Genomic DNA, 25999 nt, shown 5'->3' with positions numbered 1-25999 from the left:
GATAGACATTTAAGAATATTTACACCAAAATATTACGGGTTTGCCCTCCCCCTATTAAAGTTGGGGGGGGGGTGAGTTATTGGCTTCTCAAGTAGGCCTTAAGTGGTAGGCAGACCTTAAGGGGGAAAGTGGTAATTAGTGCGTGTTTATATAGTAATTTGTTGTGGTGATGGATAATGCCCCTTCAAGGGTGACTAGCTAATACTCCAAGAGAATCTCTTTCTCTTGGTTCCAATCTTGGGACTCAAATCCTCTTCTTCCCACTTACTCTTCCCCGTCTCCCCCACTCGTAACTCCCCTTTTCTCCTCTCCTCTCCCTATTTCCCCTTTCTCTTCTCTCCCCACTTCTCGACTCTCTATTTTAATAAACGCTTATCTTCCTTTCCTTATCATTCCTTCCCATTTTCGTCTCTTTATCTCATGTCTGCTGTGACCTCTTCCCCTCAGCTGTCTCCCCTTTTCCTGCCTGCCTTCCTTCTCCCCTTGGTGTGAGCCTGAGGGGACACATTACGACAGGGGCTGCCTCTTCCCTCACCCTAATATCTCCCTGCCCTTGATCCCTATCTCTCAGGGGAAATTATTTCTGAGGTCCGACAGAAAGGTAATTTGGTTGAGCTGTGGAGTTTACTCTATTGTACTAGAGGACCCCCACCTCGACCCCCACACCCCCTTTTTAGGACCCCCAAACCTCTTTTAGAACCCCCAATACCTCTTTTAGAACCCCCAAACCTCTTTTAGGACCCCCAATACCTCTTTTAGAACCCCCAAACCTCTTTTAGAACCCCCCAATACCTCTTTTAGAACCCCCAAACCTCTTTTAGAACCCCCCAATACCTCTTTTAGAACCCCCAAACCTCTTTTAGAACCCCCTCCTTGACACCCCCACACCCCCACCCCTCCCCGGGTGCATTAAATTAGTTTCTGAAGATGCATTAGTCTCCTATTGGCAGGATTCTTATTTTAGTGTCCCCTGTGTTTTACCTGTGGCCAGTTTTTAGCGTTGCTCTACTCTTGCAACCCGGTCCGATGCCATCTCACAACCTAGTTGATCAGGAAATCGTTGCAGGTGATATGCAAAACTTGAAGACTTCCAAACCTTACTTTTTATTATTTTGGACAGTCTGTCTGTGACATTTCTTTGTAATTCTAAATACTTTTCGGTCTTGTACACCCAGAAGTGACTTGGAGTTCCCTTTGAGCACAGGGAGGAAGATACTCTCGTGTTATCTATAAGCACATAAAGAAGATATTCTTGGATTTATCTTAAATACACGAAGAAGATATCTTCATTTGTTTAACGAAGATATCTTCATTTGTTTAACGAAGAAGATATCTTCATTTGTTTAACGAAGAAGATATCTTCATTTGTTTAACGAAGAAGATATCTTCATTTGTTTAACGAAGAAAACTTCATTTGTTTAACGAAGAAGATATCTTCATTTGTTTAACGAAGAAGATATCTTCATTTGTTTAACGAAGAAGATATCTTCATTTGTTTAACGAAGAAGATATCTTCATTTGTTTAACGAAGATATCTTCATTTGTTTAACGAAGAAGATATCTTCATTTGTTTAACGAAGAAGAAATCTTCATTTGTTTAACGAAGAAAACTTCATTTGTTTAACGAAGAAGATATCTTCATTTGTTTAACGAAGAAGATATCTTCATTTGTTTAACGAAGATATCTTCATTTGTTTAACGAAGAAGATATCTTCATTTGTTTAACGAAGAAGATATCTTCATTTGTTTAACGAAGAAGATATCTTCATTTGTTTAACGAAGAAGATATCTTCATTTGTTTAACGAAGAAGATATCTTCATTTGTTTAACGAAGAAGATATCTTCATTTGTTTAACGAAGAAGATATCTTCATTTGTTTAACGAAGAAGATATCTTCATTTGTTTAACGAAGAAGATATCTTCATTTGTTTAACGAAGAAGATATCTTCATTTGTTTAACGAAGAAGATATCTTCATTTGTTTAACGAAGAAGATATCTTCATTTGTTTAACGAAGAAGATATCTTCATTTGTTTAACGAAGAAGATATCTTCATTTGTTTAACGAAGAAGATATCTTCATTTGTTTAACGAAGAAGAAATCTTCATTTGTTTAACGAAGAAGATATCTTCATTTGTTTAACGAAGAAGATATCTTCATTTGTTTAACGAAGAAGATATCTTCATTTGTTTAACGAAGAAGATATCTTCATTTGTTTAACGAAGAAGATATCTTCATTTGTTTCTAGGTACGTGAAGTAGGGAATTCTTAGTTGTTCTCTCTTGATGGGGTGTTAGAAACTAGGTAGCTTCTAAGCGCGGTTATCTTGAGGTTATCTTGAGATGATTTCGGGGCTTTACTGTCCCCGCGGCCCGGTCCTCGACCAGGCCTCCACCCCCAGGAAGCAGCCCGTGACAGCTGACTAACACACAGGTACCTATTTTACTGCTAGGTAACAGGGGGCATAGGGTGAAAGAAACTCTGCCCATTGTATCTCGCCGACGCCTGGGATCGAACCCGGGACCAACAGGATCACAAGTCCGGCGTGCTGTCTGCTCGGCCGACCGGCTCCCCAAGGCGGTAGCGAGAGGATTTTCTGTATTTCTAAGTGCTGGGAGGAGAACATTTTTGTTCTATATGGTGATAAAGAGAAGAGATTTTGTTCCCTCTGCCGCGTCTTTGTACTACGCTGGCTTAAGCTGTCTTGAGCAGCGTGTTAATATATTAGAAACTGCTTGCAAGGCTCAGAGGCTCCGTGTGTGTGTGTACTTACCTAATTGTACTTGCCTAATGGTGCTTGCAGGGGGGGGGGTGTTGAGTTCTGGCTGTTTGGTTCCCGCCTCTCAATTGTCAATCAAATGGTATTCACCTAGTATTCACCTAGTTATGTTTGCGGGGGTTGAGCTTTGCTCTTTCGGCCCGCCTCTCAACTGTCAATCAATTGTTTACTAACTACATTTTTTCCCCACACCACACACACACACACACACACACACACACACACACACACACACACACACACACACATGAGCCACAGGGATGTTAGAAAGAACTTTTTCAGTGTCAGAGTAGTTAACAGGTGGAATGCATTAGGCAGTGATGTGGTGGAGGCTGACTCCATACACAGTTTCAAGTGTAGATATGATAGAGCCCAGTAGGCTCAGGAATCTGTACTCCAGTTGATTGACAGTTGAGAGGCGGGTCGAAAGAGCAAAGCTCAACCCCCGCAAGTACAACTAGGTGAATACATTATTTGCTTGCTTTCTTTGTTTAATTATTTTCTTTCGTCATCATGTAAGGTTACAATTTGATAACATTTCCAGAATGTAAAACATAGTACCTACTCTAACAGGAGTCTAGGTAATCCTTTCCCAATCTACAAAGTGATGTTACATGATTACAGTTGAAAAATGTAATCAGTCCCAATGGACCGTATCCTCAACATTTGAATTACATGCACCTGGAGTTATTTTTATTTTATCAATCATAGTAATGCCAATCGTGAAAATAAAATGTATATAAGTGTGTGTGTTCTGTATTTTTTTTTTTTTTGGTTGCAATGTCGAGTTGGTTTATTCTGAATTTTGAACTTCCGTTTGTGCTGAACTACACACACACACACACACACACACACACACACACACACACACACACACACACACACACACACACACACACACACACACACACACACACATACACACACACACGGGGGGGAGTAAGGGGGGACATGATCACAACCTACAAAATCCTCAGGGGAATCAACCGGGTAAACAAGGATGAACTATTCAACACTGGTGGGACGCGAACAAGGGGACACAGGTGGAAGCTGAGTACCCAAATGAGCCACAGATACGTTAGAAAGAACTTTTTCAGTGTCAGAGTAGTTAGTAAATGGAATGCATTAGGAAGTGATGTGGTGGAGGCTGACTCCATACACAGTTTCAAATGTAGATATGATAGAGCCCAATAGGCTCAGGAATCTGTACACCAGTTGATTGACGGTTGAGAGGCGGGACCAAAGAGCCAGAGCTCAACCCCCGCAAGCACAATTAGGTGACAATTAGGTGAGTACACAGGGTAGTTAATAAATGGAATGCACTAGGAAGTGATGTGGTGGAGGCTGACTCCATACACAGTTTCAAATGTAGATATGATAAGAGCCCAATAGGCTCAGGAATCTGTACACCAGTTGATTGACAGTTGAGAGGCGGGACCAAAGAGCCAGAGCTCAACCCCCGCAAGTACAATTAGGTGAGTACACACACACACACACACACACACACACACACACACACACACACACACACACACACACACACACACACACACACACAAACACACACACCACAGGATAACGACAGCAGCGTACTCTACACTGGCAAAAGTTAGAACATCATTCATAAACCTAAGTGAAGAGGCTTTTAGGGCGCTTTACACAGCCTACGTGAGACCAGTCTTAGAGTATGCCGCGCCATCATGGAGCCCCCACCTGAAGAATCACATAAGGAAACTGGAAAAGGTTCACAAGTTTGCGACGAGGCTCGTCCCAGAGTTAGAAGGGATGGGATATGAAGAGCGCCTGAAGGAACTGAACCTTACGACACTAGAAAAAAGAAGATAGAGGAGGGGGGGGGAGGATATGATAGCATATCCTTAAAGCTGGAAACTCAAATGAATTATAGAGATTCCATTCACCTGGGCTGTAGGAGACTCGAACCATAGATCCCACGTGTGTGAGGCAGAAGCTCTATCGACTGAGCTATTGAGTGATCTTAATAAGAAAAATTTCCAGAAGCAACAACCTGCTACCAAACTGAAATTTTCAACTTTCCCCTTGACTACTACTGATCCCCAGAGGAATTACTGAATCACTTCATACAAATAACTTCTTGTTACTACATAAAATGTAACATAGTGAATTATTATCGCTGAACAGTATGTTTTAAGGGGAAGGAGACGAAGGGGGGATGAGGGGAGAGTGAGGGGAAGGAAGGAAGAGGTAGAGAAGAAGGACAGTAGAAGGAAGGGAGGGAGAGGGAGAAGGAGAGGGGGAGGGAGGTAGGGGGAGGGGGGTGAGAGAAACACATCAGCGATAAAACTGAAATATAATCGGGGATTCGTTTCCCATTATCAATTCGTCGCTTTTCGGATTATTCCCATGAAATTCAATTGAATATTGTGAGAGTGAACACGGACGCCTGGGGCTCGTTGCCATGGAAAACAGGGAGGGGGAGGAGGAAGGTAGAGAGGAGAGAAGAAGTGAGAGGCAGGAAGAAGTGAGAGGGAGGAATAAGTGAGAGGGAGGAAGAAAGGTGGCAAGATAGAAAGATTGGTAAAAAAGAAAGATAGGGAGGGAGAAAGATTAGGATGAAGAAGAAGGTGGAGGGGAAGAATGATAGGGAGAGAGAATGATTAGCAAGAGGAAAAATTGGAGCTTGCGGGAGTTGAATTTTGACTCTTTGGTCCCGCCTCTGAACTGTCAATCAACTGGTGTGCAAATTCTTAAGAGCCTATTGGGTTCTATCAAATCTTTGTGAGTGTGTGTGTGTGTGTGTGTGTGTGTGTGTGTGTGTGTGTGTGTGTGTGTGTGTGTGTGTGTGTGTGTGTGTGTGTGTGACTAAATAAATCACATATGATAGAGAAAATTGGTCAGGGATTATTAGACAATCGACGGTTAGGAAAGGCTGGACATTAACAAGCGCTAACAACCCAATCCTGCAGGCACAAATTACTAAATACGCACAGGCATGTATATCCATAAACAACGAAATACAGGAATACACTAGTGTATTCATACAGCTGTAGCGACTGATGCTGACTGACTTGAAGGCCAAGAGGGACCAGTCACACACACACACACACACACACACACACACACACACACACACACACACACACACACACACACACACACACACACACACACGCACCTGTCGTTGACAGCGTGTTCTTGTAAGATCATTGTCTTGCAACACGGAAGATGATGTTCCTGTAGGAAGTGACATTTCGTCCCACACCTCTCTCTCTCTCTCTCTCTCTCTCTCTCTCTCTCTCTCTCTCTCTCTCTCTCTCTCTCTCTCTCTCTCTCTCTCTCTCTCTCTCTCTCTCTCTCTCTCGGCCGAATATCATCGCAAAACATTTTTCTAAGCTGGAGCTTTTGTCAAGGGAAGGCAGTCCACGTATTAAAAAAATTCACTGGTACACTTCCTCTCCTCCTCCTCTTCCTCTTCTTCCTCCTCCTCCTCTTCTCTTTGCTCTCCGTTTTCTCACATCCTCTTTCCTCTCTCCAATAAAAATGAGGACCAGCCACGGGATCCCGGATACCTTTAATAATACAGATTTTGGATGCTGTATTTCACTGTAACAGTCTTAGGGTTGAGTGTGTGTGCGTGCGTGTGTGTTTGTGTGTGTGTGTGTGTGTGTGTGTGTGTGTGTGTGTGTGTGTGTGTGTGTGTGTGAGTGTGTGTGTGTGTGTGTGTGTGTGTGCTCGGTGGTACAGTGACTATGTTCCCTGTTCACAGACTGAAGGTCCCGGGTTCGATCTCTTGGCAGGACAGAAATTTCTGGGCATGTTGTTCCCTTCCACGAAATGTACCTGTTCATTATATACATACATATATATATATATATATATATATATATATATATATATATATATATATATATATATATATATATATGTCGTACCTAGTAGCCAGAACGCACTTGTCAGCCTACTATGCAAGGCCCGATTTGCCTAATAAGCCAAGTTTTCATGAATTAATTGTTTTTCGACTACCTAACCTACCTAACCTAACCTAACCTAACATTTTCGGCTACCTAACCTAACCTAACCTATAAAGATAGGTTAGGTTAGGTTAGGTAGGGTTGGTTAGGTTCAGTCATATATCTATGTTAATTTTAACTCCAATAGAAAAAATTGACCTCATACATAATGAAATGGGTAGCTTTATCATTTCATAAGAAAAAAATTAGAGAAAATATATTAATTCCGGAAAACTTGGCTTATTAGGCAAATTGGGCCTTGCATAATAGGCTGAGAAGGGCGTTCTGGCTACTAGGTACGACATATATATATATATATATATATATATATATATATATATATATATATATATATATATATATATATATATATATATATATATATATATATATATACAAGCTTCCTATCCCCAACAAAATTAGTAGATTATCATCACTCATATGTGCTTGCTGGGTTGTATGTCATCTCCTAAGCCCCGCCTCACTAACCACTAGAAAGATAACGCAATCACTTCGTTTTGATATCTCTCTTGTCGTGTTTTCTTTTTAAAGTTGATTATAACTCATAACAACAATAATCATACCATTGATAATTATAACATTGGTAATAATTATACAATTGATACTGATAATTATACTACTGATGAAACAATCATTATTCTAAAAAATATATAATTGTCCTTAACCACGGGAGGGGGGGGGGGAAGGGGGGATGTTTTGACCCTATAATTAATTCTAGTGTTGACGAAACTTTTGTGTTTACTTTTGAGTTCAACGTGGGTTCGAATCCCAGGCGCCAGATGGTAACTTTTCTGCTCAGTCAATTATGATATCAAAACAGAACTCCTACCCCAAACAGTCAGTTCTATCAATGGGGACCATTTCGTATTTGCATATTTGAGGAAACTTGCCCCCCCCCCCTTTTTTTTAATTGTAATTCTATGTTTGTCACTCACATATTCCACACGTGAAAAAAAATATTCGTAATTGATCAATTCTGAGTGGCTTGAATTCGCTGCTTCTTGATTCCAAGTCACCAATTACGAAAGTATTTTTAATGCCGGAACATATGTCAGCTGTTGTGTCATGTCACTTAGTGCATATATATATATATATATATATATATATATATATATATATATATATATATATATATATATATATATATATATATGTCGTTAACGAATTTTACCGTATAATAATGTTATTATATATAGGTAGCAATTTTGGAGCACTGCGATAGATTCGAACTCACGACTCTGATCTCTCCAAACAGTCGCGTTTACGAGAGTTCAATCCTTCCGCATTACCCCAAAAATGTTCTCATTGATACGTCAAGCTATTGTTACTCTGGCTGGCATATAATAATATTAATAAAACAGTGATAACAGTAATTATGAAGACGGCTATTTATTACTTTAGAAAAATTGACAATTATTAAATTATAAAAGTTGTTTGATCATTGGTGGGTCTGTTGTTGACGTTATATAAGCTTAACCTTGATTGGTTGTGCTGGTATGACGTCAAGTAGTTCTGGATCGTGATTGGTTGTGCTGGTATGACGTCAAGGAGTGCTGGATCGTGATTTGTTGTGCTGGTATGACGTCAAGGAGTGCTGGATCGCGATTGGTTGTGCTGGCATGACGTCAAGTAGTTCTGGATCGTGATTGGTTGTGCTGGTATGACGTCAAGGAGTGCTGGATCGTGATTGGTTGTGCTGGCATGACGTCAAGGAGTGCTGGATCGTGATTGGTTGTGCTGGTATGACGTCAAGGAGTGCTGGATCGTGATTGGTTGTGCTGTTATGACGTCAAAGAGTGTTGGATTGTGAATGATGATTTATGCATTGGGAGAAAGGGCAATATATCTATTGTTTATATATTTTTGCGTGTGCACTTAGTAAATCATGGATACTTACGCATGTACACACCCGTGCGTGTACACAAATATTTACACACACACACACACACACACACACACACACACACACACCTAAGCTCACCACAAAAGTAAATTCTCATTCCTAACTAAAACAGAACCCCCGCAAAAAGCCATTTAACACATGTAAATATAACAAAAAGTCCTCATGTTCTCTCTGTCATCTTCTCTCCCACAGTGACGGTGACGGTAGACGGAGTTGAGGGAGAAAGTGCGTCAGTGCCCTGTGACCTCTTCCCTACTGACCCCAAGGATAAGGTCAACCTCATCCTCTGGTACAAGGACGAGGCCAAGGACCCCATATACAGGTGAGACGTGGCCTGCCCTCGAGAGGGAAGCGTTGCTGCTGATTATTAAAGATTATAGAAGATTATCTTCTATAGTCTTCTATAGATTATAGAAGTTAGATTTTTGTTTATTAATGCAAATCTTCTCTGACTTTATATGAAATAGAAGAGTTTGTACTTTCGATAGTATAAATGTACATTACATTGCTGGTGTGTGTGTGTATGTGTGTGTGTGTGTGTGTGTGTGTGTGTGTATGTGTGTGTGTGTGTGTGTGTGTGTGTGTGTGTGTGTGTGTGTGTGTGTGTGTGTGTGTGTGTGTTTACTAGTTGTTTACTAGTTGTGTTTGCGGGGGTTGAGCTTTGCTCTTTCGGCCCGCCTCTCAACTGTCAATCAACTGTTTACTAACTACTATTTGTGTGTGTGTGTGTGTGTGTGTGTGTGTGTGTGTGTGTGTGTGTGTGTGTGTGTGTGTGTGTGTGTGTGTGTGTGTGTGTACTGTACTTACCAGTCAGTGACCACTGGGGAGTGTGGTGTAGCTCTTGACCCCCCCTGTCTATTAGGCCCTTGTTGTGCCCGCTGCGTTAAAACTTCACTATTCTAGCAATCACTATCGTTGTCGATCCTTTGCTTAAAGCTGTGAATGGTTTTAATTTAAATCGATAATTAATCGATTTTAATTTTAAGTTTCACACGGTGTGGGTTACAAGCGGGTGCTGCATACTCCAGTACTGGGCTAACAAGAGCTGTGTGAATGACTTCGAACGTGGCCTGATCAGCGACCGTAGGAGACCAGCGCACCTCTCAGCTGGTACCTGTTCTGTACCTCTCAGCTGGTACCTGTTCTGTACCTCTCAGCTGGTACCTGTTCGTTATCCTCTCAGCTGGTACCTGTACTGTTTTCTCAGCTGGTACCTGTTCTGTACCTCTCAGCTGGTATCTGTTCTGTACCTCTCAGCTGGTACCTGTTCTGTACCTCTCAGCTGGTACCTGTTCGTTATCCTCTCAGCTGGTACCTGTACTGTTTTCTCAGCTGGTACCTGTTCTGTACCTCTCAGCTGGTATCTGTTCTGTACCTCTCAGCTGGTATCTGTTCTGTACCTCTCAGCTGGTACCTGTTCTGTTCTCTCAGCTGGTACCTGTTTTGTACCCTCAGCTGGTACCTGTTCTGTACCTCTCAGCTGGTACCTGTTCTGTACTCTGAGCTGGTACCTGTTCTGTACCTCTCAGCTGGTACCTGTTCTGTTCTCTCAGCTGGTACCTGATCTGTATCTCTCAGCTGGTACCTGTTTTATACCCTCAGCTGGTACCTGTTCTGTACCTCTCAGCTGGTACCTGTTCTGTTCTCTCAGCTGGTACCTGTTCTGTACCCTCAGCTGGTACCTGTTCTGTTCTCTCAGCTGGTACCTGTTCTGTACCTCTCAGCTGGTACCTGTTCTGTTCTCTCAGCTGGTACCTGATCTGTATCTCTCAGCTGGTACCTGTTTTATACCCTCAGCTGGTACCTGTTCTGTACCTCTCAGCTGGTACCTGTTCTGTTCTCTCAGCTGGTACCTGATCTGTATCTCTCAGCTGGTACCTGTTTTATACCCTCAGCTGGTACCTGTTCTGTACCTCTCAGCTGGTACCTGTTCTGTTCTCTCAGCTGGTACCTGTTCTGTACCCTCAGCTGGTACCTGTTCTGTTCTCTCAGCTGGTACCTGTTCTGTACCTCTCAGCTGGTACCTGTTCTGTACCTCTCAGCTGGTACCTGTTCTGTACCTCTCAACTGGTACCTGTTCTGTTCTCTCAGCTGGTACCTGTTCTGTACCTCTCAGCTGGTACCTGTTCTGTTCTCTCAGCTGGTACCTGTTCTGTACTTTCAGCTGGTACCTGTTCTGTACTCTCAGCTGGTACCTGTTCTGTACCCTCAGCTGGTACCTGTTCTGTTCTCTCAGCTGGTACCTGTTCTGTTCTCTCAGCTGGTACCTGTTCTGTACCTCTCAGCTGGTACCTGTTCTGTACCCTCAGCTGTACCTGTTCTGTACCTCTCAGCTGGTACCTGTTCTGTTCTCTCAGCTGGCACCTGTTCTGTACCTCTCAGCTGGTACCTGTTCTGTTCTCTCAGCTGGCACCTGTTCTGTACCTCTCAGCTGGTACCTGCACTGTAACTCTCAACGTACCTGTATCCTTACATAATCGACGCCCGCAGCATTAAGGATGGGGGAGTCGAATGTGTCCAAATCGACCTTTTGCCCGAGGGTGGGTTCAGGGCGGCTCTGGTGATCAAGAGTCTGCTTCGCCAGATGTGAGATCAGACCCGCCTCGGGATTAGTGATCGTGTCTGGCGACTCTACCAAGCGTATTTGATCCCTTCAGACACCTTGATTAGTTCCTTGAGGCCAGGGAACTTGTAGACGAGTTGGGAGACCCTAGACACGCACCTGCCAAAGACATTGGGGGTCACCCTACGCCTTAGGGCAGGTCTTAATTCCTGCTCAGTGGTCATTGAGGGAGATTTTTGCTTCGAGAAATGTATGGATTTCGTTTTCACCTTTTGGGGGGAAGCCGACCTCTCAGTGGCCATTGGTGGGTTTGACAAAAAATTGACTCCTTTGAAATATTATTTTAATATTATTCTTATTCTTATGATACTCTTTCTTATATACTTTTATACTCTTTAAAAAATCATTGATATTCTTTCATTTTTTTAACAGACCTCTTATTGGTCCTTGATGGATTTTTTTGCTCTTTTAAGAAAATAGTATTTTTTCATCTTAGGCTAAAACCCGACTTTTCAGTGGTCATTGGTGGTTTTTTTCCTGCTTTTTAAATGTAGTGTTTTTACATCTTTTCAAATAAAAATAAAGACCGTGAAACTGATCACAACCAAATCAGAGGAGTTAATGTGATTATTTATAAGGAATAGAAACACGTGTTAGAACCATACTAGGTGTTTATATAGAGTTTCATTGCATTGCATCGAGGTGGTTTAACCTCATATGGCCAGCCGCCCCGGACGGAATCAACATGAGAATATCGGAAACTGCAGAAAACCTTTAGGCCTTACAAGAGGCAGCTCCTGTTTATATCTGATGTATAATCTGTTATATATACTCTGTTTATATATATTCCTGTCATTGCAGGAAGTCCTATATGAGCCTCAGTCATATTTCTGCCGTAGTGACTTATTGATGTTTGAAGATAATGTGTACCTGAAATACTTTTTTTGAACTATGAAATCTCTGAAGTCACTTTTGAACATAAAAGCAAGAATATATTTCCCCTCGATAAGACTTGAGTTTCGAACGGCTTATTAAAGTCCTATTTTTTCGCGGATTTGTATTCGTTAGTTTTATTTTGTTAGTAATGAAAATTCAAACAAAGTTTTGAAAGATAGTTCGCAGTTCCTCAGTCCGCAGAGAAATTCTTGCTGTGATTGATTTATCTTAGATTATCTGCTTCAGTGGCTGAAGAAAATCCTAGATGTTTCCTTCCTCCACTAAGTCCTCTTTCCGGTGCCGTCAAGTCCGATGTGTTCCTGCCGGACTTTTTGTTTTGTTTTTTTTCCTCCAGTTAGACTTGAAAAGAACTTAGGAAATCTCAGTAAAGAAAGTCTTCGTTTATCTCTATCTCTCTCTCTCTCTCTCTCTCTCTCTCTCTCTCTCTCTCTCTCTCTCTCTCTCTCTCTCTCTCTCTCTCTCTCTCTCTCTCTCTCTCTCCACCCTTTCCTGGCATCCACTTCCCATCACACCACACTACCAAACACGGACGTTAGCTGCATTGATATGGCAGATTGGGGAGAGGAGTGTATAGGATTGGGAAACAGTTGGGATATAGGTGATAAGGGCGTCGAGGTTAAGGGACGGGTGTTGGGGGAATGGAGGACGGGTGTGGGAAGGTGTAGACAGGTGTATGGTAGCCGAGGAGGTCATAGAGTTATCGTCATCAGATAAGTTATCAGAGTAAGGTCATAGTTATCGTTAGAGATTTCTTCAAGAAACTCCACAACTGAAGACTTTTGGAAGCCGAATGAAGTTTTTAGTTCATTGGAGGTATTGCCCTGAACTCCTCTGAAGGGCGCCCTCTGATTGGTTCTGATACTGTGTTGAATCAGAAGCTGCCGCCACGTGTCGCTCTTTGCTGATTGGTTGAGACGGTCACTACTTGACGAAGACGTTCAACTTTCTGGAACGACGTGAGAGCCGCCATATTGCATATACATAGCATGACAAACAGTTGGATAAACCATCTATTTTCCTGGTTAAATATGACCCATTCGTAGAACTCTCGGGTGAACCAAAATAGTGACCTGAAATGCAAGGTTGTCTGTATTTGTTAATCATAAAATGTATGTTTATGAATTTGACTTGCATGTTTTGTTTTTAATAATTGCATTAGATGGATCAAAGTCATTACCTGTCATAATCGAAGTGCTCTACACACATTAGCTTCCCAAGTTCAACATGGGATGGGATCCACACCAATTTTATACAAAAGATATTAGCATTGGCAGAGATCACATATGCCATTTAGTATTAAACTATTTCATATCTTAATTGTGAGGAGTTATTTCAAGACTGCAGAGCAATTCTAGACAGAAAATACTACTTGACAACCACTGAGATTAAGGTAGTCAGTGGGTTAATAATTACATATAGATGTGTGAGAGGGAGTGGAGGCTGTATTCACCTAGTTGTATTCACCTAGATGTATTCACCTAGTTGTGTCTGCGGGGGTAGAGCTTTGCTCTTTCGGTCCGCCTCTCAACTGTCAATCAACTGTTTACTAACTACTATTTTTTTCCACACCACACACACACACACATCCCAGGAAGCAGCCCGTGACAGCTGACTAACTCCCAGGTACCTATTTACTGCTAGGTAACAGGGGCATCCAGGGGTGAAAGAAACTTTGCCCATTTGTTTCTGCCTGGTGCGGGAATCGAACCCGCGCCACAGAATTACAAGCCCTGCGCGCTGTCTATCAGGCTACCAGGCCCCTCCAATGTCTTGTAGACTTGAGACAGGAATTTGGTGTGGGGGGGGGGGGGGAGTGGGGGGGAGGGGTGTGGGGGGGGGGAGTGGGGGGGGGGGTAATTAGAGCCGGATGGTGTGGAGTAGGAACGGGTCGAGTGTGGAGACTGCAGCTGGCCCACTGCGCTAATTTATCGAAGTTTGTTGGGCTGGGAGTCGACGGCTGGGTGTAATTCTCGCTCTGCAGAGTAAAGAGACCCGGGGTTCGAAGTTTTCCTGTGTGAGCTTGCTTCCATAGCACTCAGAGAGAGAGAGAGAGAGAGAGAGAGAGAGAGAGAGAGAGAGAGAGAGAGAGAGAGAGAGAGAGAGAGAGAGAGAGAGAGAGAGAGATTCTCAGCCAATATTTGAAATTCCTTGGCCAGGGAATTCTCAGAGCACATATTTGGGATTGCAAGGATGCGAGTGTGGAGAAAGAAAGAGAGAGAAGGTGAAGAGAGAAGAGAGAGAGAGAGAGAGATGAAGGAGATGGGAAGGAGGGAGGGAGGCCAAACTTTCTCCTCCCTCTAGTGATGTTGTTGGCGTGTAGCCAACAGGTCATTCGTTTAGAACAGTGACGTCAATGATAACAAAATGTGACCTCGTTGGTTATCAGAACTACGTTATTGGCAATTAGCAGTTACGTTATTGGTGTACTAGATGGGGGGGGGGGGGGTACAAGATATCCGGCTGTGTCCGGGTCTCTCTACCCCCCTCCTCTTCTCTCTCCCCCCTATCTCTCTCTCTCTCTCCCTCCCAACTCTCCTCTCTCCTCCCTCCAAACACTCATAATCTCTCATCTCTCTCTTTCTCCTTCCCTCTCCCTGCTCTTCCACAATCTCCACCTTTATTCCCCTCTTCCCCTACATCCCCCTCCCATTTCCTCACCTTTTCCCCTCTCCTCTCTCTCCGTCCCCTCCCTCTCGGAAAATATATTAGCAAACACCGAAAACAAATTGCTGCAAACTGTATGGGAAAACAGCGTCCAGCCGCGATTTCAGGCTTTATTAAAATAACAAGGGAGGGGGGTCGGTATAGATTCCGATATTTCTTAAACTGTGGCAATAGGGCCGGCCCCTATGACTCATACCCACCAATGTGTTGTCTTTAAAAGTTGGGTAAGGCTACCTGCAAAGTCTCTATAGCCTCATACTTTGGACAGACAGATAGACAGACAGGCAGACAGTCAGACAGAAATTCTATTTTATAGATATAGATAACAATGGCATCACTGGTTTATATCAGTGATTTTCATGTTTATCTAGAATATATATATATATATATATATATATATATATATATATATATATATATATATATATATATATATATATATATATATATATATATAACATTTTTGTTAAGTTATCTTAAGTAAGTTTCAAGAGTTATCTTAAAACTATCTTGCTTGACCGTAATTAGTAACTCGATGCATTTTCGTTGGGTTTATGTACACTATTAGAGTTCCTTCTCGTGGAGCGTGCTTGGAGGGAGATAATATGAGTTCTATTTTTGGAGGGAAATAGTTGAATTCAATTTTTGGAGGGAAATAGTATGAATTCTATTTTTGGAGGGAAATAGTATGAATTCTATTTTTGGAGGGAAATAGTTGAATTCTATTTTTGGAGGGAAATAGTATGAATTCTATTTTTGGAGGGAAATAGTTGAATTCTATTTTTGGAGGGAAATAGTTGAATTCTATTTCTGGAGGGTAATAGTTGAATTCTATTTTTGGAGGGAAATAGATGAATTCTATTTCTGGAGGGTAATAGTTGAATTCTACTTTTGGAGGGAAATAGTTGAATTCTATTTTTGGAGGGAAATAGTATGAATTCTATTTTTGGAGGGAAATAGTTGAATTCAATTTTTGGAGGGAAATAGTTGAATTCTATTTTTGGATGGAAATAGTTGAATTCTATTTCTGGAGGGTAATAGTTGAATTCTACTTTTGGAGGGAAATAGTTGAATTCTATTTTTGAAGGGAAATAGTATGAATTCTATTTTTGGAGGGAAATAGTATGAATTCAATTTTTGGATGGAAATAGTTGAATTCTATTTCTGGAGGGTAATAGTATGAATTCTATTTTTGGAGGGAAATAGTTGAATTCTATTTTTGGAGGGAAATAGTTGAATTCAATTTTTGGAGGGAAATAGTTGAATTCTATTTTTGGATGGAAATAGTTGAATTCTATTTCTGGAGGGTAATAGTATGAATTCTATTTTTGGAGGGAAATAGTTGAATTCTATTTTTGGAGGGAAATAGTTGAATTCAATTTTTGGAGGGAAATAGTTGAATTCTATTTTTGGAGGGAAATAGTTGAATTCAATTTTTGGAGGGAAATAGTTGAATTCTATTTTTGGATGGAAATAGTTGAATTCTATTTCTGGAGGGTAATAGTTGAATTCAATTTTTGAAGGGAAATAGTTGAATTCTACTTTTGAAGGGAAATAGTATGAATTCAATTTTTGGAGGAAAATAGTATGAATTCTATTTTTGGAGGGAAATAGTTGAATTCTATTTTTGGAGGGAAATAGTTGAATTCTACTTTTGGAGGGAAAAAGTTGCAGTTCTTTTTTTGAAGTGACTGGCGCACGAATCACTTTACTTTATAAAAGTTAATAAAAGTAAAAAAAAATATGTATATAAAAGCATTATAATACTTTTTACCGCTAGACTGAAATTTACTATTTTTTTATGAAATTTACTATTATTTAAATAAATAATTTCAGTAATTTTTTCTCCCCTTCGGTCATTTTGGTCTCACAGTTTTGTCTCAGAGATTGAAATACATCATTTCAATCGCTGCCCCGCAGACATCTCTCCCAATGTCCAGCAAACAAAACACGGTCGAGACTTCAAAATAATTTATGGTCGACAAATGTCTAAGGATCTTCAAATAGTTTCGGGGCTTCGAAGCCCTCAGTTCCCCCCCCCCCCTCCATCACCCCTATTCCTTACCGGTGTCACGCCCCATTCCTCTCCCCCCATCACCTCTACCCTCACCTCATCACAGAACATTATGGTGTTCTTAGACCGGAATACTTAATAAGTGATGTTGAGGGCGATGGTGGTGTTGAGAGAGAGAGAGAGAGAGAGAGAGAGAGAGAGAGAGAGAGAGAGAGAGAGAGAGAGAGAGAGAGAGAGAGAGAGAGAGAGAGAGAGAGATGAAGGAAAGAGTGAAAAACTTAGGACGACGATCATATTTCAGCCTGTCATTCTGTTTGTCTCTGTCTTTCTTCTACCCATTGATTCAGACGTCAGTCTTAATCGTATCTGCTTCCTGTCCCAAGTCTGTCTGTGTCTGCCGCCTATCTCAAGTCTGTCTGTCTGCCCCTTGCCTCTGTGTCTGTTTCTCCATCGGACTGTACTAATATCATCATACTCGGTATAATTATAATTATCATGATAACAAACAGATAAGATAAATGAGCTCTGAGAGACAGGCAAAGATAGTTAAATCTAATGGCATTTGGTCAAGAGACATGATCACAACATACAAGGTACTTCGGGTAAAACATATTGACAGTCTTTTTCCAGGTGAGAGTTTGATTTGGTGTTAGGCCTAAGGCCTATCAACCTCTCTCTCTCTCTCTCTCTCTCTCTCTCTCTCTCTCTCTCTCTCTCTCTCTCTCTCTCTCTCTCTCTCTCTCTCTCTCTCTCTATATATATATATATATATATATATATATATATATATATATATATATATATATATATATATATATCAGCCAGTCTGAACACAAAAGAGAAGAAGCTGAATACACAGATACGTCTGAGAGAGACGTCACACCCAGAGGACACGGGTGGAAGCTGGAGACGTAGATGGGTCGGAGAGAGACGTCAGGGCATCCAAGAGGAGATTATTGAGGAATATGCAATCAATAACGTCTAGATGGAATACAACGAAAGTTTCAAACCAAATACATCGGATTGAAAGTTATTGGGCGTGCACGCACATACGCACGCACACACACACACACACACACACACACACACACACACACACACACACACACACACACACACACACACACGCACACACACACACACACACACACACACACACACACACACACACACACACACACACACGCACACACACACACACGCACACACACACACACACACACACACACACACACACACACACACACACACACACACACGCAGGGGGCGCCTAGTGGCTGAGTGGACAGCTCTCTGGATGCGTAGATCTAGGGACCCGGGATCGATCCCGGGCCATGGCAGAAACAACTAAGCAAAGTTTCTTTCACCCTGATGGTCCTGTTACCTAGCAGTAAATAGGTACCTGGAAGTGAGACAGCTGCTACGGGCTGCTTCCTGTGTGTGTGAAAAAAATAGTAGTGAGTAACAGTTGATTGATTGGCAGTTGAGAGGCGGGCCGAGAGATCAGAGCACAACCACCGCAAGCACAACTAGGTGAATACAACTAGGTGAATACACACACAGTAACTGCGAGGGAGGAGACATCAGAGTGGCGAGATGTCACCAGCGGAGTCCCACAGGGCTCTGCACTTGGACCCATCTTGTTTCTAATATATGTAAACGACCTTCCAAAGCGTATAAACTCATTCCTCTTAATGTTGACCAAAACACACACTAGAAAGTGAAGAGACGACGACGTTTCGGTCGTCGACGACCGAAACGTCGTCGTCTCTTCACTTTCTAGTGTGTAGTTTGGTCAATATTTTTAAGCCACGTTGTTGTGACTCTTCATCTGCATTCCTCTCAATGTTTGTTGATGATGCAAAAATTATGAGAAGAATCAAGACGGATGAAGATAGACAGAGACTTCAGGACGTCCTGGACAAACTGGAGGAATGGTCTAGAAAATGGCTGCTAAAGTTCAGCTCAGGAAAGTGTAAATAAATGAAATCAGGCGAAGGGAGCAGGAGGCTGAACACAAGGTACCACCTGGGAGGTGAAGTCCTGCAAGAGTCAAATAGAGAGAAAGATCTGGGGGTTGATATCACACCGAACCTGTCCCCAGAGGCCCACATCAAAAGGATATAATCAGAGGCGTAAGCTAGATTGGCCAACATAAGAACTGCCTTTAGAATCTTATGTAAAGAATCGTTCAGGACCCTGTATACCACCTATGTCAGACCAATGCTGAAATATGCAGCTCCAGCCTGTAATCCATACCTAGTTAAACACAAGACAAAGATAGAGAAGATTCGGAGGAATGCCACCAGACTAGTTCCGGAACTGAGAGGTATGAGCTACGAGGAAAGGCTAAAGGAGCTGAACCTCACGTCCCTGGAAAACAGAAGAGTAAGGGGAGATATGATAACCACCTACAAAATTCTCAGAGGAATTGACAGGGTGAACAAAGACAAACTCTTTAGCGCGGGTGGAACACGAACAAGGGGACACAGGTGGAAACCTAGTACCCAAATGAGCCATCGAGACATTAGAATTTTTTTCAGTGTCAGAGTAGTTAACAAATGAAATGCATTAAGTAGTAATGTGGTGGAGGCTGACTCCATACACAGTTTCAAATGTAGATATGATAGAGCCCAGTAGGCTCAGGAACCTGTACACCTGTTGATTGACGGTTGAGAGGCGGGACCAAAGAGCCAAAGCTCAACCCCCGCAAGCACAACTAGGTGAGTACACACACACCGGGTTCGTTGCTTATAGATTATATTTTTATGGAATTTTACGCATTTTATGCGTTTGCAAATGTCGAAAGAGGATTCAGTGCCAATTTAATGGCTATTGAACCCTCACTACCACTTCTGCATCCCCGTTTTTTAAATTCTTTGCATGACATATATATATATATATAAATATTTTTTCGACTATCGCGTTTGAGTATATATATATATATATATATATATATATATATATATATATATATATATATATATATATATATATATATATATATATATATATATATATATATATATATATATTTCCACACTGAGGTTTCCACACTGCAGTCTACACTAAGGAAACAAACATAGTAATGTGCCTCAATGCTAACAGTGACTGCCCAGACAGGAAGGATGGAAGTAACTACAAAGGGCCTATTGGCCTATACTTCCTCTTGATGCTTCTATATTGGAGCGGAGTCTTGAAGTGGGTAGAATATAGTTGTGCATTAATTGGCTGTTGATTGCTGGTGTTGACTTCTTGATGTGTAGTGCCTCGCAGACGTCAAGCCGCCTGCTATCGCTGTATCTATCGATGATTTCTGTGTTGTTTGTTAAAACTTCTCTGGTGATGGTCTGGTTGTGGGAAGAGATTATATGTTTCTTAATGGAGTCCTGTTGCTTATGCATTGTTATTCGCCTGGAAAGAGATGTTGTTGTCTTGCCTATATACTGAGTTCTTCGAGGCTTACAGTCCCCAAGTGGACATTTGAAGGCATAGACGACGTTGGTCTCTTTTAAGGCATTCTGCTTTGTGTCTGGAGAGTTTTTCATGAGTAGGTTCGCCGTTTTTTTGGTTTTATAGTAAATGGTCAATTGTATTTTCTGATTTTTGTCTGTAGGGATAACGTTCCTATTAACAATATCTTTCAGGACCCTTTCCTCCGTTTTATGAGCTGTGGAAAAGAAGTTCCTGTAAAATAGTCTAATAGGGGGGACAGGTGTTGTGTTAGTTGTCTCTTCAGAGGTTGCATGGCGTTTCACTTTCCTTTTTATGATGTCTTCAACTAAACCATTGGAGAAGCCGTTGTTGACTAGGACCTGCCTAACCCTACAGAGTTCTTCATCGACTTGCTTCCATCCTGAGCTGTGGCTGAGAGCACGGTCGACGTAAGCGTTGACAACACTTCTCTTCTACCTGTCTGGGCAGTCACTGTTAGCATTGAGGCACATTCCTATGTTTGTTTCCTTAGTGTAGACTGCAGTGTGGAAACCTCTGCTCCTTTCCGTGACTGTCACATCTAGAAAGGGCAGAAAGGTAACTGCAGAAGGCCTATTGGCCCATTTATGTAGTGGGATCGGGTGGTTATAGATAGGAGCTGCCTCGTATGGGCCAATAGGCCTTCTGCAGGTACCTTTATTCTTATGTTCTTATGTGCTTCGTCCCTATGTATCCCCCCTTGTTTTTACCTTTATTGTACTTGTCTTATCACCTGACCCAGTACGGGTATAAATCAACCAGTTTTGTAATGTCTTTTCACTTGAGAATGAACCATGGAGGTTCGAAACGTTGTGCAAATTGTATAAATAAGTGTAATACACTCTATAGTAATTCACTTTTTTCTTCACCTTGAAATAACGAAAATGAGTTTTGGAGAACTCCTCTTTCAGCTAAGGCCTGATGCTAGAAAAATAGTTAAGAGGGATAGAAGCCCTAAATCAGAAGATAGTAAATACAGAATATGCGGTCATATTCAATGATATATATATATATATATATATATATATATATATATATATATATATATATATATATATATATATATATATATATATATATATATATATATATATCAAAATAGATTTTTCAGGGATGATACTCAAATCAGAAATTAGGGAAGGTTCCGCCAGCGCTTCGATCCATTATAATTTCAAGATAAAGTTTTGAACGTTGATGTATTTTAGATTCAGAAATATTGCCAGAACGCCGATATATTGTAGGTATACAAGAATACTGTCGGGTCGACGGTGAATTAATATCCCTCACTTATCAATCTGTCTTCAGGTAACACAGTTTACTGCACAGTTTCACAGTAACACATGTTTACTGCCACGCTCCCACGCTCAGAGGAAGGGTGGAGAGAGTAGGCGGTGAGGATGAGAGAGTGGAAGAGGGGGGAGAGTATGGGAGTGAGACGGGGAAATGGAATGGAAGGGGAGGGAGTGATGGGAGTGATAGTAGGCGTTCAAGTTGCAAAAGTTCCATTAAACAGGAGTAATTAGGATCAATGAGTCCTTAGGTTATATTCCTCCAAGAGGCAACTCTCTCCTAGGGGGCCAGATTCACGAAGCAGTTACGCAAGCACTTACGAACGTGCACATCTTTCCTCAATCTTTGACGGCTTTGGTTACATTTATTAAACAGTTTACAAGCATGAAAACTTCCCAATCAACTGTTGTTATTGTTATAAACAGCCTCCTGGTGCTTCGGAGCTCATTAACTGTTTAATAATTGTAAACAAAGCCGCCAAAGATTGAGATAAGATGTACAGGTTCGTAAGTGTTTGCGTAACTGCTTCGTGAGTCTGGCCCCAGGTCTCATTCGTCAATTTTAACCTCCCGTGTACTCAAAATCGAAGTTATTCTCACAAATTAATATTATTATTATTATGCATTCAATTTGTATGTATAGTTAGGCGTAAGTTAGGTTTGATGTTTTGGTTGTATTGACAATTATTTATTTTTTGTAGTACTTGGGTGAAGCATTTACAGCGTTAATTGCGATTCGAACAGATGTCATATCAGCGAAGATTTGTTCGAAAAATGTTTGAACGCCATCCAACCCGTCCTCGACTCAAGTCCATTACATCCAGCGGTCGACCCCACAGACGCACTCATAAATATTTACATATTGTTCATTCAAAACGGGAATTTTCTCAAATATAAATTAATATTATAATAAATTAGCATATTGTGTACATAAAGGCATAGGGCATAGGTTAGGTTACGTGTTCAGGTTCTGTTGGCGATTATTTGTATTTGTAGTACGTGGGTGAAGCATTTATAGCGTTGTGATTCGAACAAAATTCGTCAGTGAAGCACTTGTTCCGGAAGTGTTCGGACGTCATCAGTTGTAAGTCGTGTGTAAACCGCTTTTCATTCATAAACAGGGGGTTTGGCGGGTGCATGGAATCACTTTTGAATCTTTGTTTGGAGGACGGGCTGGTTAATTGCGATTCGAACAAAGGTCATATCAATGAAGCTTTGTTCGAGAAATGTTTGAATGCCATCAGTCGTCTGTAAACCAGCTTTCATTCGTAAACAAGAGGTTTGACGGCTGGATCAACGAGCATTGATGAGGCAGCCCATCCTTCAAACAAAGACCCAAAAGTGATTCCATCCACCCGCCAAACCCCTTGTTTATGAATGAAAAACGGTTTACACACGACTCACAACTGATGACGTTCGAACACTTCCGGAACAAGTGCTTCACTGACGACTTTTGTTCGAACCACAACGCTGTAAATGCTTCACCCACGTACTACAAATACAAATAATCGCCAATAGAACCTAAACACCTAACCTAACCTATGCCTATATATGCACAATATGCTAATATATTATAATATTAATTTATATTTGAGAAAATTCCTGTTTTGAATGAACAGTATGTTAAAATTTATGAATGCGTCTGTGGGGTCGACCGCTGGATGTAATTGACTTGAGTCGAGGAGTTGATTTTAATACACACACTATCCGGCCTCTTGACCTCCGGCTCCTCACTTCACATAGGCACCATTGGCCATCTTGTTTTCTGTTCTAGATTGCTGCTTTTGTTTGATTTATGTCTACTGTTGCTGTGACTGCTGTTGTTGTAATCACTGCTGTTGTTATTGTTGTAATCACTGCTATTGTTGTTGTTGTAATCACTGCTGTTATTGTTGTAATTGTTACGAACCTTACCTCCTGTGGATTTAATCTTCATAATAAACTGTTTATTAGTACATAGGAGTTGATTAGAGAATGTTTTCTTGAATGAAATCTGCAGCTGGCAACTGGGAGGCCGCATGTGACGTATTCCTCCGCCCAGCAAAGTAGTACCTTTTGAGCTGGCGATTGTTCAGGGAGAATGTGTAATGGTGTAGCAAAACTATGCGAAGGAAAAATGGGCTCAATCAAAAAACCTGCGTAGGGAATAGGGTAAATGGAGTCAGTAAGGGGTTTTGATGGGAAATGGTGTAGAATAGAGGATTAAGATGCAATGACGCAAGCAGAGGAACGGGCGCCATATTGACCTGACGCAAGGAGGAAGGTTGACGGCCAGGCCTTGTTTTCCCGCGTGATTTCTCCTGCCGTACCGTAAGATAAGCCGGTGAATTTGTATTGACAGGGTTGCAAGAAAGGGTTGAATACACTGACCGTCTATTGAGCAGTTTCTGAGAGAGTCCTCTGGGCCAGATTCACGAAGCATTTACGCCAGCACTTACGAACCTGTCCATGTTTTCTCAATCTTTGGCGGCTTTGTTTACAATTATTAAACAGTTAATGAGCTCCGAAGCACCAGGAGGCTGTTTATAAGAATAACAATAGCTGATTTGGGAAGTGTTCATGCTTGTAAACTGTTTAATAAATGTAACCACTGCTGTTGTTGTTGTAATCACTAATGTTGTTGTTGTAATCACTGCTGTTGTTGTTGTAATCACTGCTGTTGTTGTTGTAATCACTGCTGATGATGTTGTAATCACTGCTGATGTTGTTGTAATCACTGCTGATGTTGTACTCACTGGTGATGATGTTGTAATCACTGCTGATGTTGTTGTTGTTGTAATCACTGCTGATGTTGTACTCACTGCTGATGATGATGTTGTAATCACTACTGATGATGTTGTAATCACTGCTGTTGTTGTAATCACTGCTGATGATGTTGTTGTAATCACTGCTGTTGTTGTTGTTGTAATCACTGCTGATGTTGTTGTTGTTGTAATCACTGCTGATGATGTTGTTGTAATCACTGCTGATGATTAAAAGCTCCGTACCTCAGGGTACAGTCCTTGCACCACTGCTGTTCCTTATTCTCATGTCAGATATAAACAAAAATACAAGTCACAGCTTCGTGTCATCCTTTGCAGATAACACAAAAATCAGCATGAAAATTACCTCTGCTGAAGACATTGAAAAACTACAAGCAGATATCAACAAAGTTTTCGACAGGGCAGCAGAAAATAATATGATGTTTAACAGTAATAAATTCCAGGTACTCAGGTACGGCAAAAATGAGGATCTGAAACATAATACAAGGTACACAACACAATCGAATCTGCCCATCGTAGGAAAACCAGCATGTCAAGGATTTGGGAATAATGATGTCCGCCGACCTAACGTTTAGGGAGCATAACCAAGCAAATATTGTGTTAGCCAGAAAAATAATAGGATGGATTACGAGAATTTTCAAATCCAGGGATCCCATCACAATGGTTGTATTCTTCAAGTCACTTGTGTTGTCCCGTCTCGAGTACTGCTCAGTACTCACTTCCCCCTTCAGAGCAGGAGAGATTGTTGAAATAGAGGGAATACAGAGAACATATACGGTACGCATAGAGGCGATATAACACCTAAATTATTGGGATCGTTTCAAAAGCTCTCCAAATGTACTCACTAGAAAGGAGACGAGAGAGATACCAAACAATATACACTATGGAAAATACTGGAGGGTCAGGTCCGAAATCTACACAGTAAAATAACAACATACTGGAGTGAACGATATGGAAGAAAATGCAGAATAGAACCAGTGAAGAGCAGAGGTGCCATAGACACAATCAGAGAACACTGTATAAACATCAGAGGTCCGCGGTTGTTCAACACCCTCCCAGCGACTATAAGAAATAATGCCGGAACAACCGTGGACATCTTCAAGAGAAAACTAGATTTTTTCTAAAAAAACAAGAAAACAAGTGCTGGACCAACCGGGCTGTGGTGGGTATGTGGGCCTGCGGGCCGCTCCAAGCAACAGCCTGGTGGACCAAACTCTCACAAGTCAAGCCTGGCCTCGGGTCGAGCTTGGGGAGTAGAAGAACTCCCAGAACCCCATCAACCAGGTATAAACCACCAGAAGCAGTTGGTAGTGAAAGAGTTGAGCCAAGATTAGAGTATAATTGGTGTGGTGTTGCCATATTTACATCATTTTAGCCTCTATAGAGACTGGCATAAAGGCTATAAACTCACGTGTAACACTAACGCAGCTCACAGGTACCCAAGGCCGAGTGCTGTAGCCATTAGTCAACCTCTCAACTCAGTGGTTAGCGAGCCTCCTGCTCCTAATTACCAGGCAGCTGATTGCTAATTGATTAGCTCTCGTTGATCAAGTAATAATGACAGACTTGGATTGGAGAGGGATGG

The 25999-nt window shown here is 41.5% G+C and overlaps 1 protein-coding gene across 1 annotated transcript in view; it reads left to right on the top strand.

Annotated features, from left to right (window-relative positions):
- LOC123773826 (uncharacterized) overlaps window positions 1-25999 on the top strand; it is a gene marked incomplete in the record, with an annotated part of 172177 nt that overhangs the window by 67420 nt on the left and 78758 nt on the right. Inside the window, 1 exon segment of the mRNA XM_069318872.1 lies at window positions 8884-9013. Coding sequence (XP_069174973.1) covers window positions 8884-9013 — 130 coding nt within the window.

Source organism: Procambarus clarkii, chromosome 91 (genome assembly GCF_040958095.1).
Source record: "Procambarus clarkii isolate CNS0578487 chromosome 91, FALCON_Pclarkii_2.0, whole genome shotgun sequence".
Taxonomy (NCBI): Eukaryota; Metazoa; Arthropoda; class Malacostraca; order Decapoda; family Cambaridae; genus Procambarus; species Procambarus clarkii.
The sequence above is the reverse complement of the archived record's forward strand: the minus strand, read 5'-3'. Positions and strand labels throughout refer to the sequence as shown.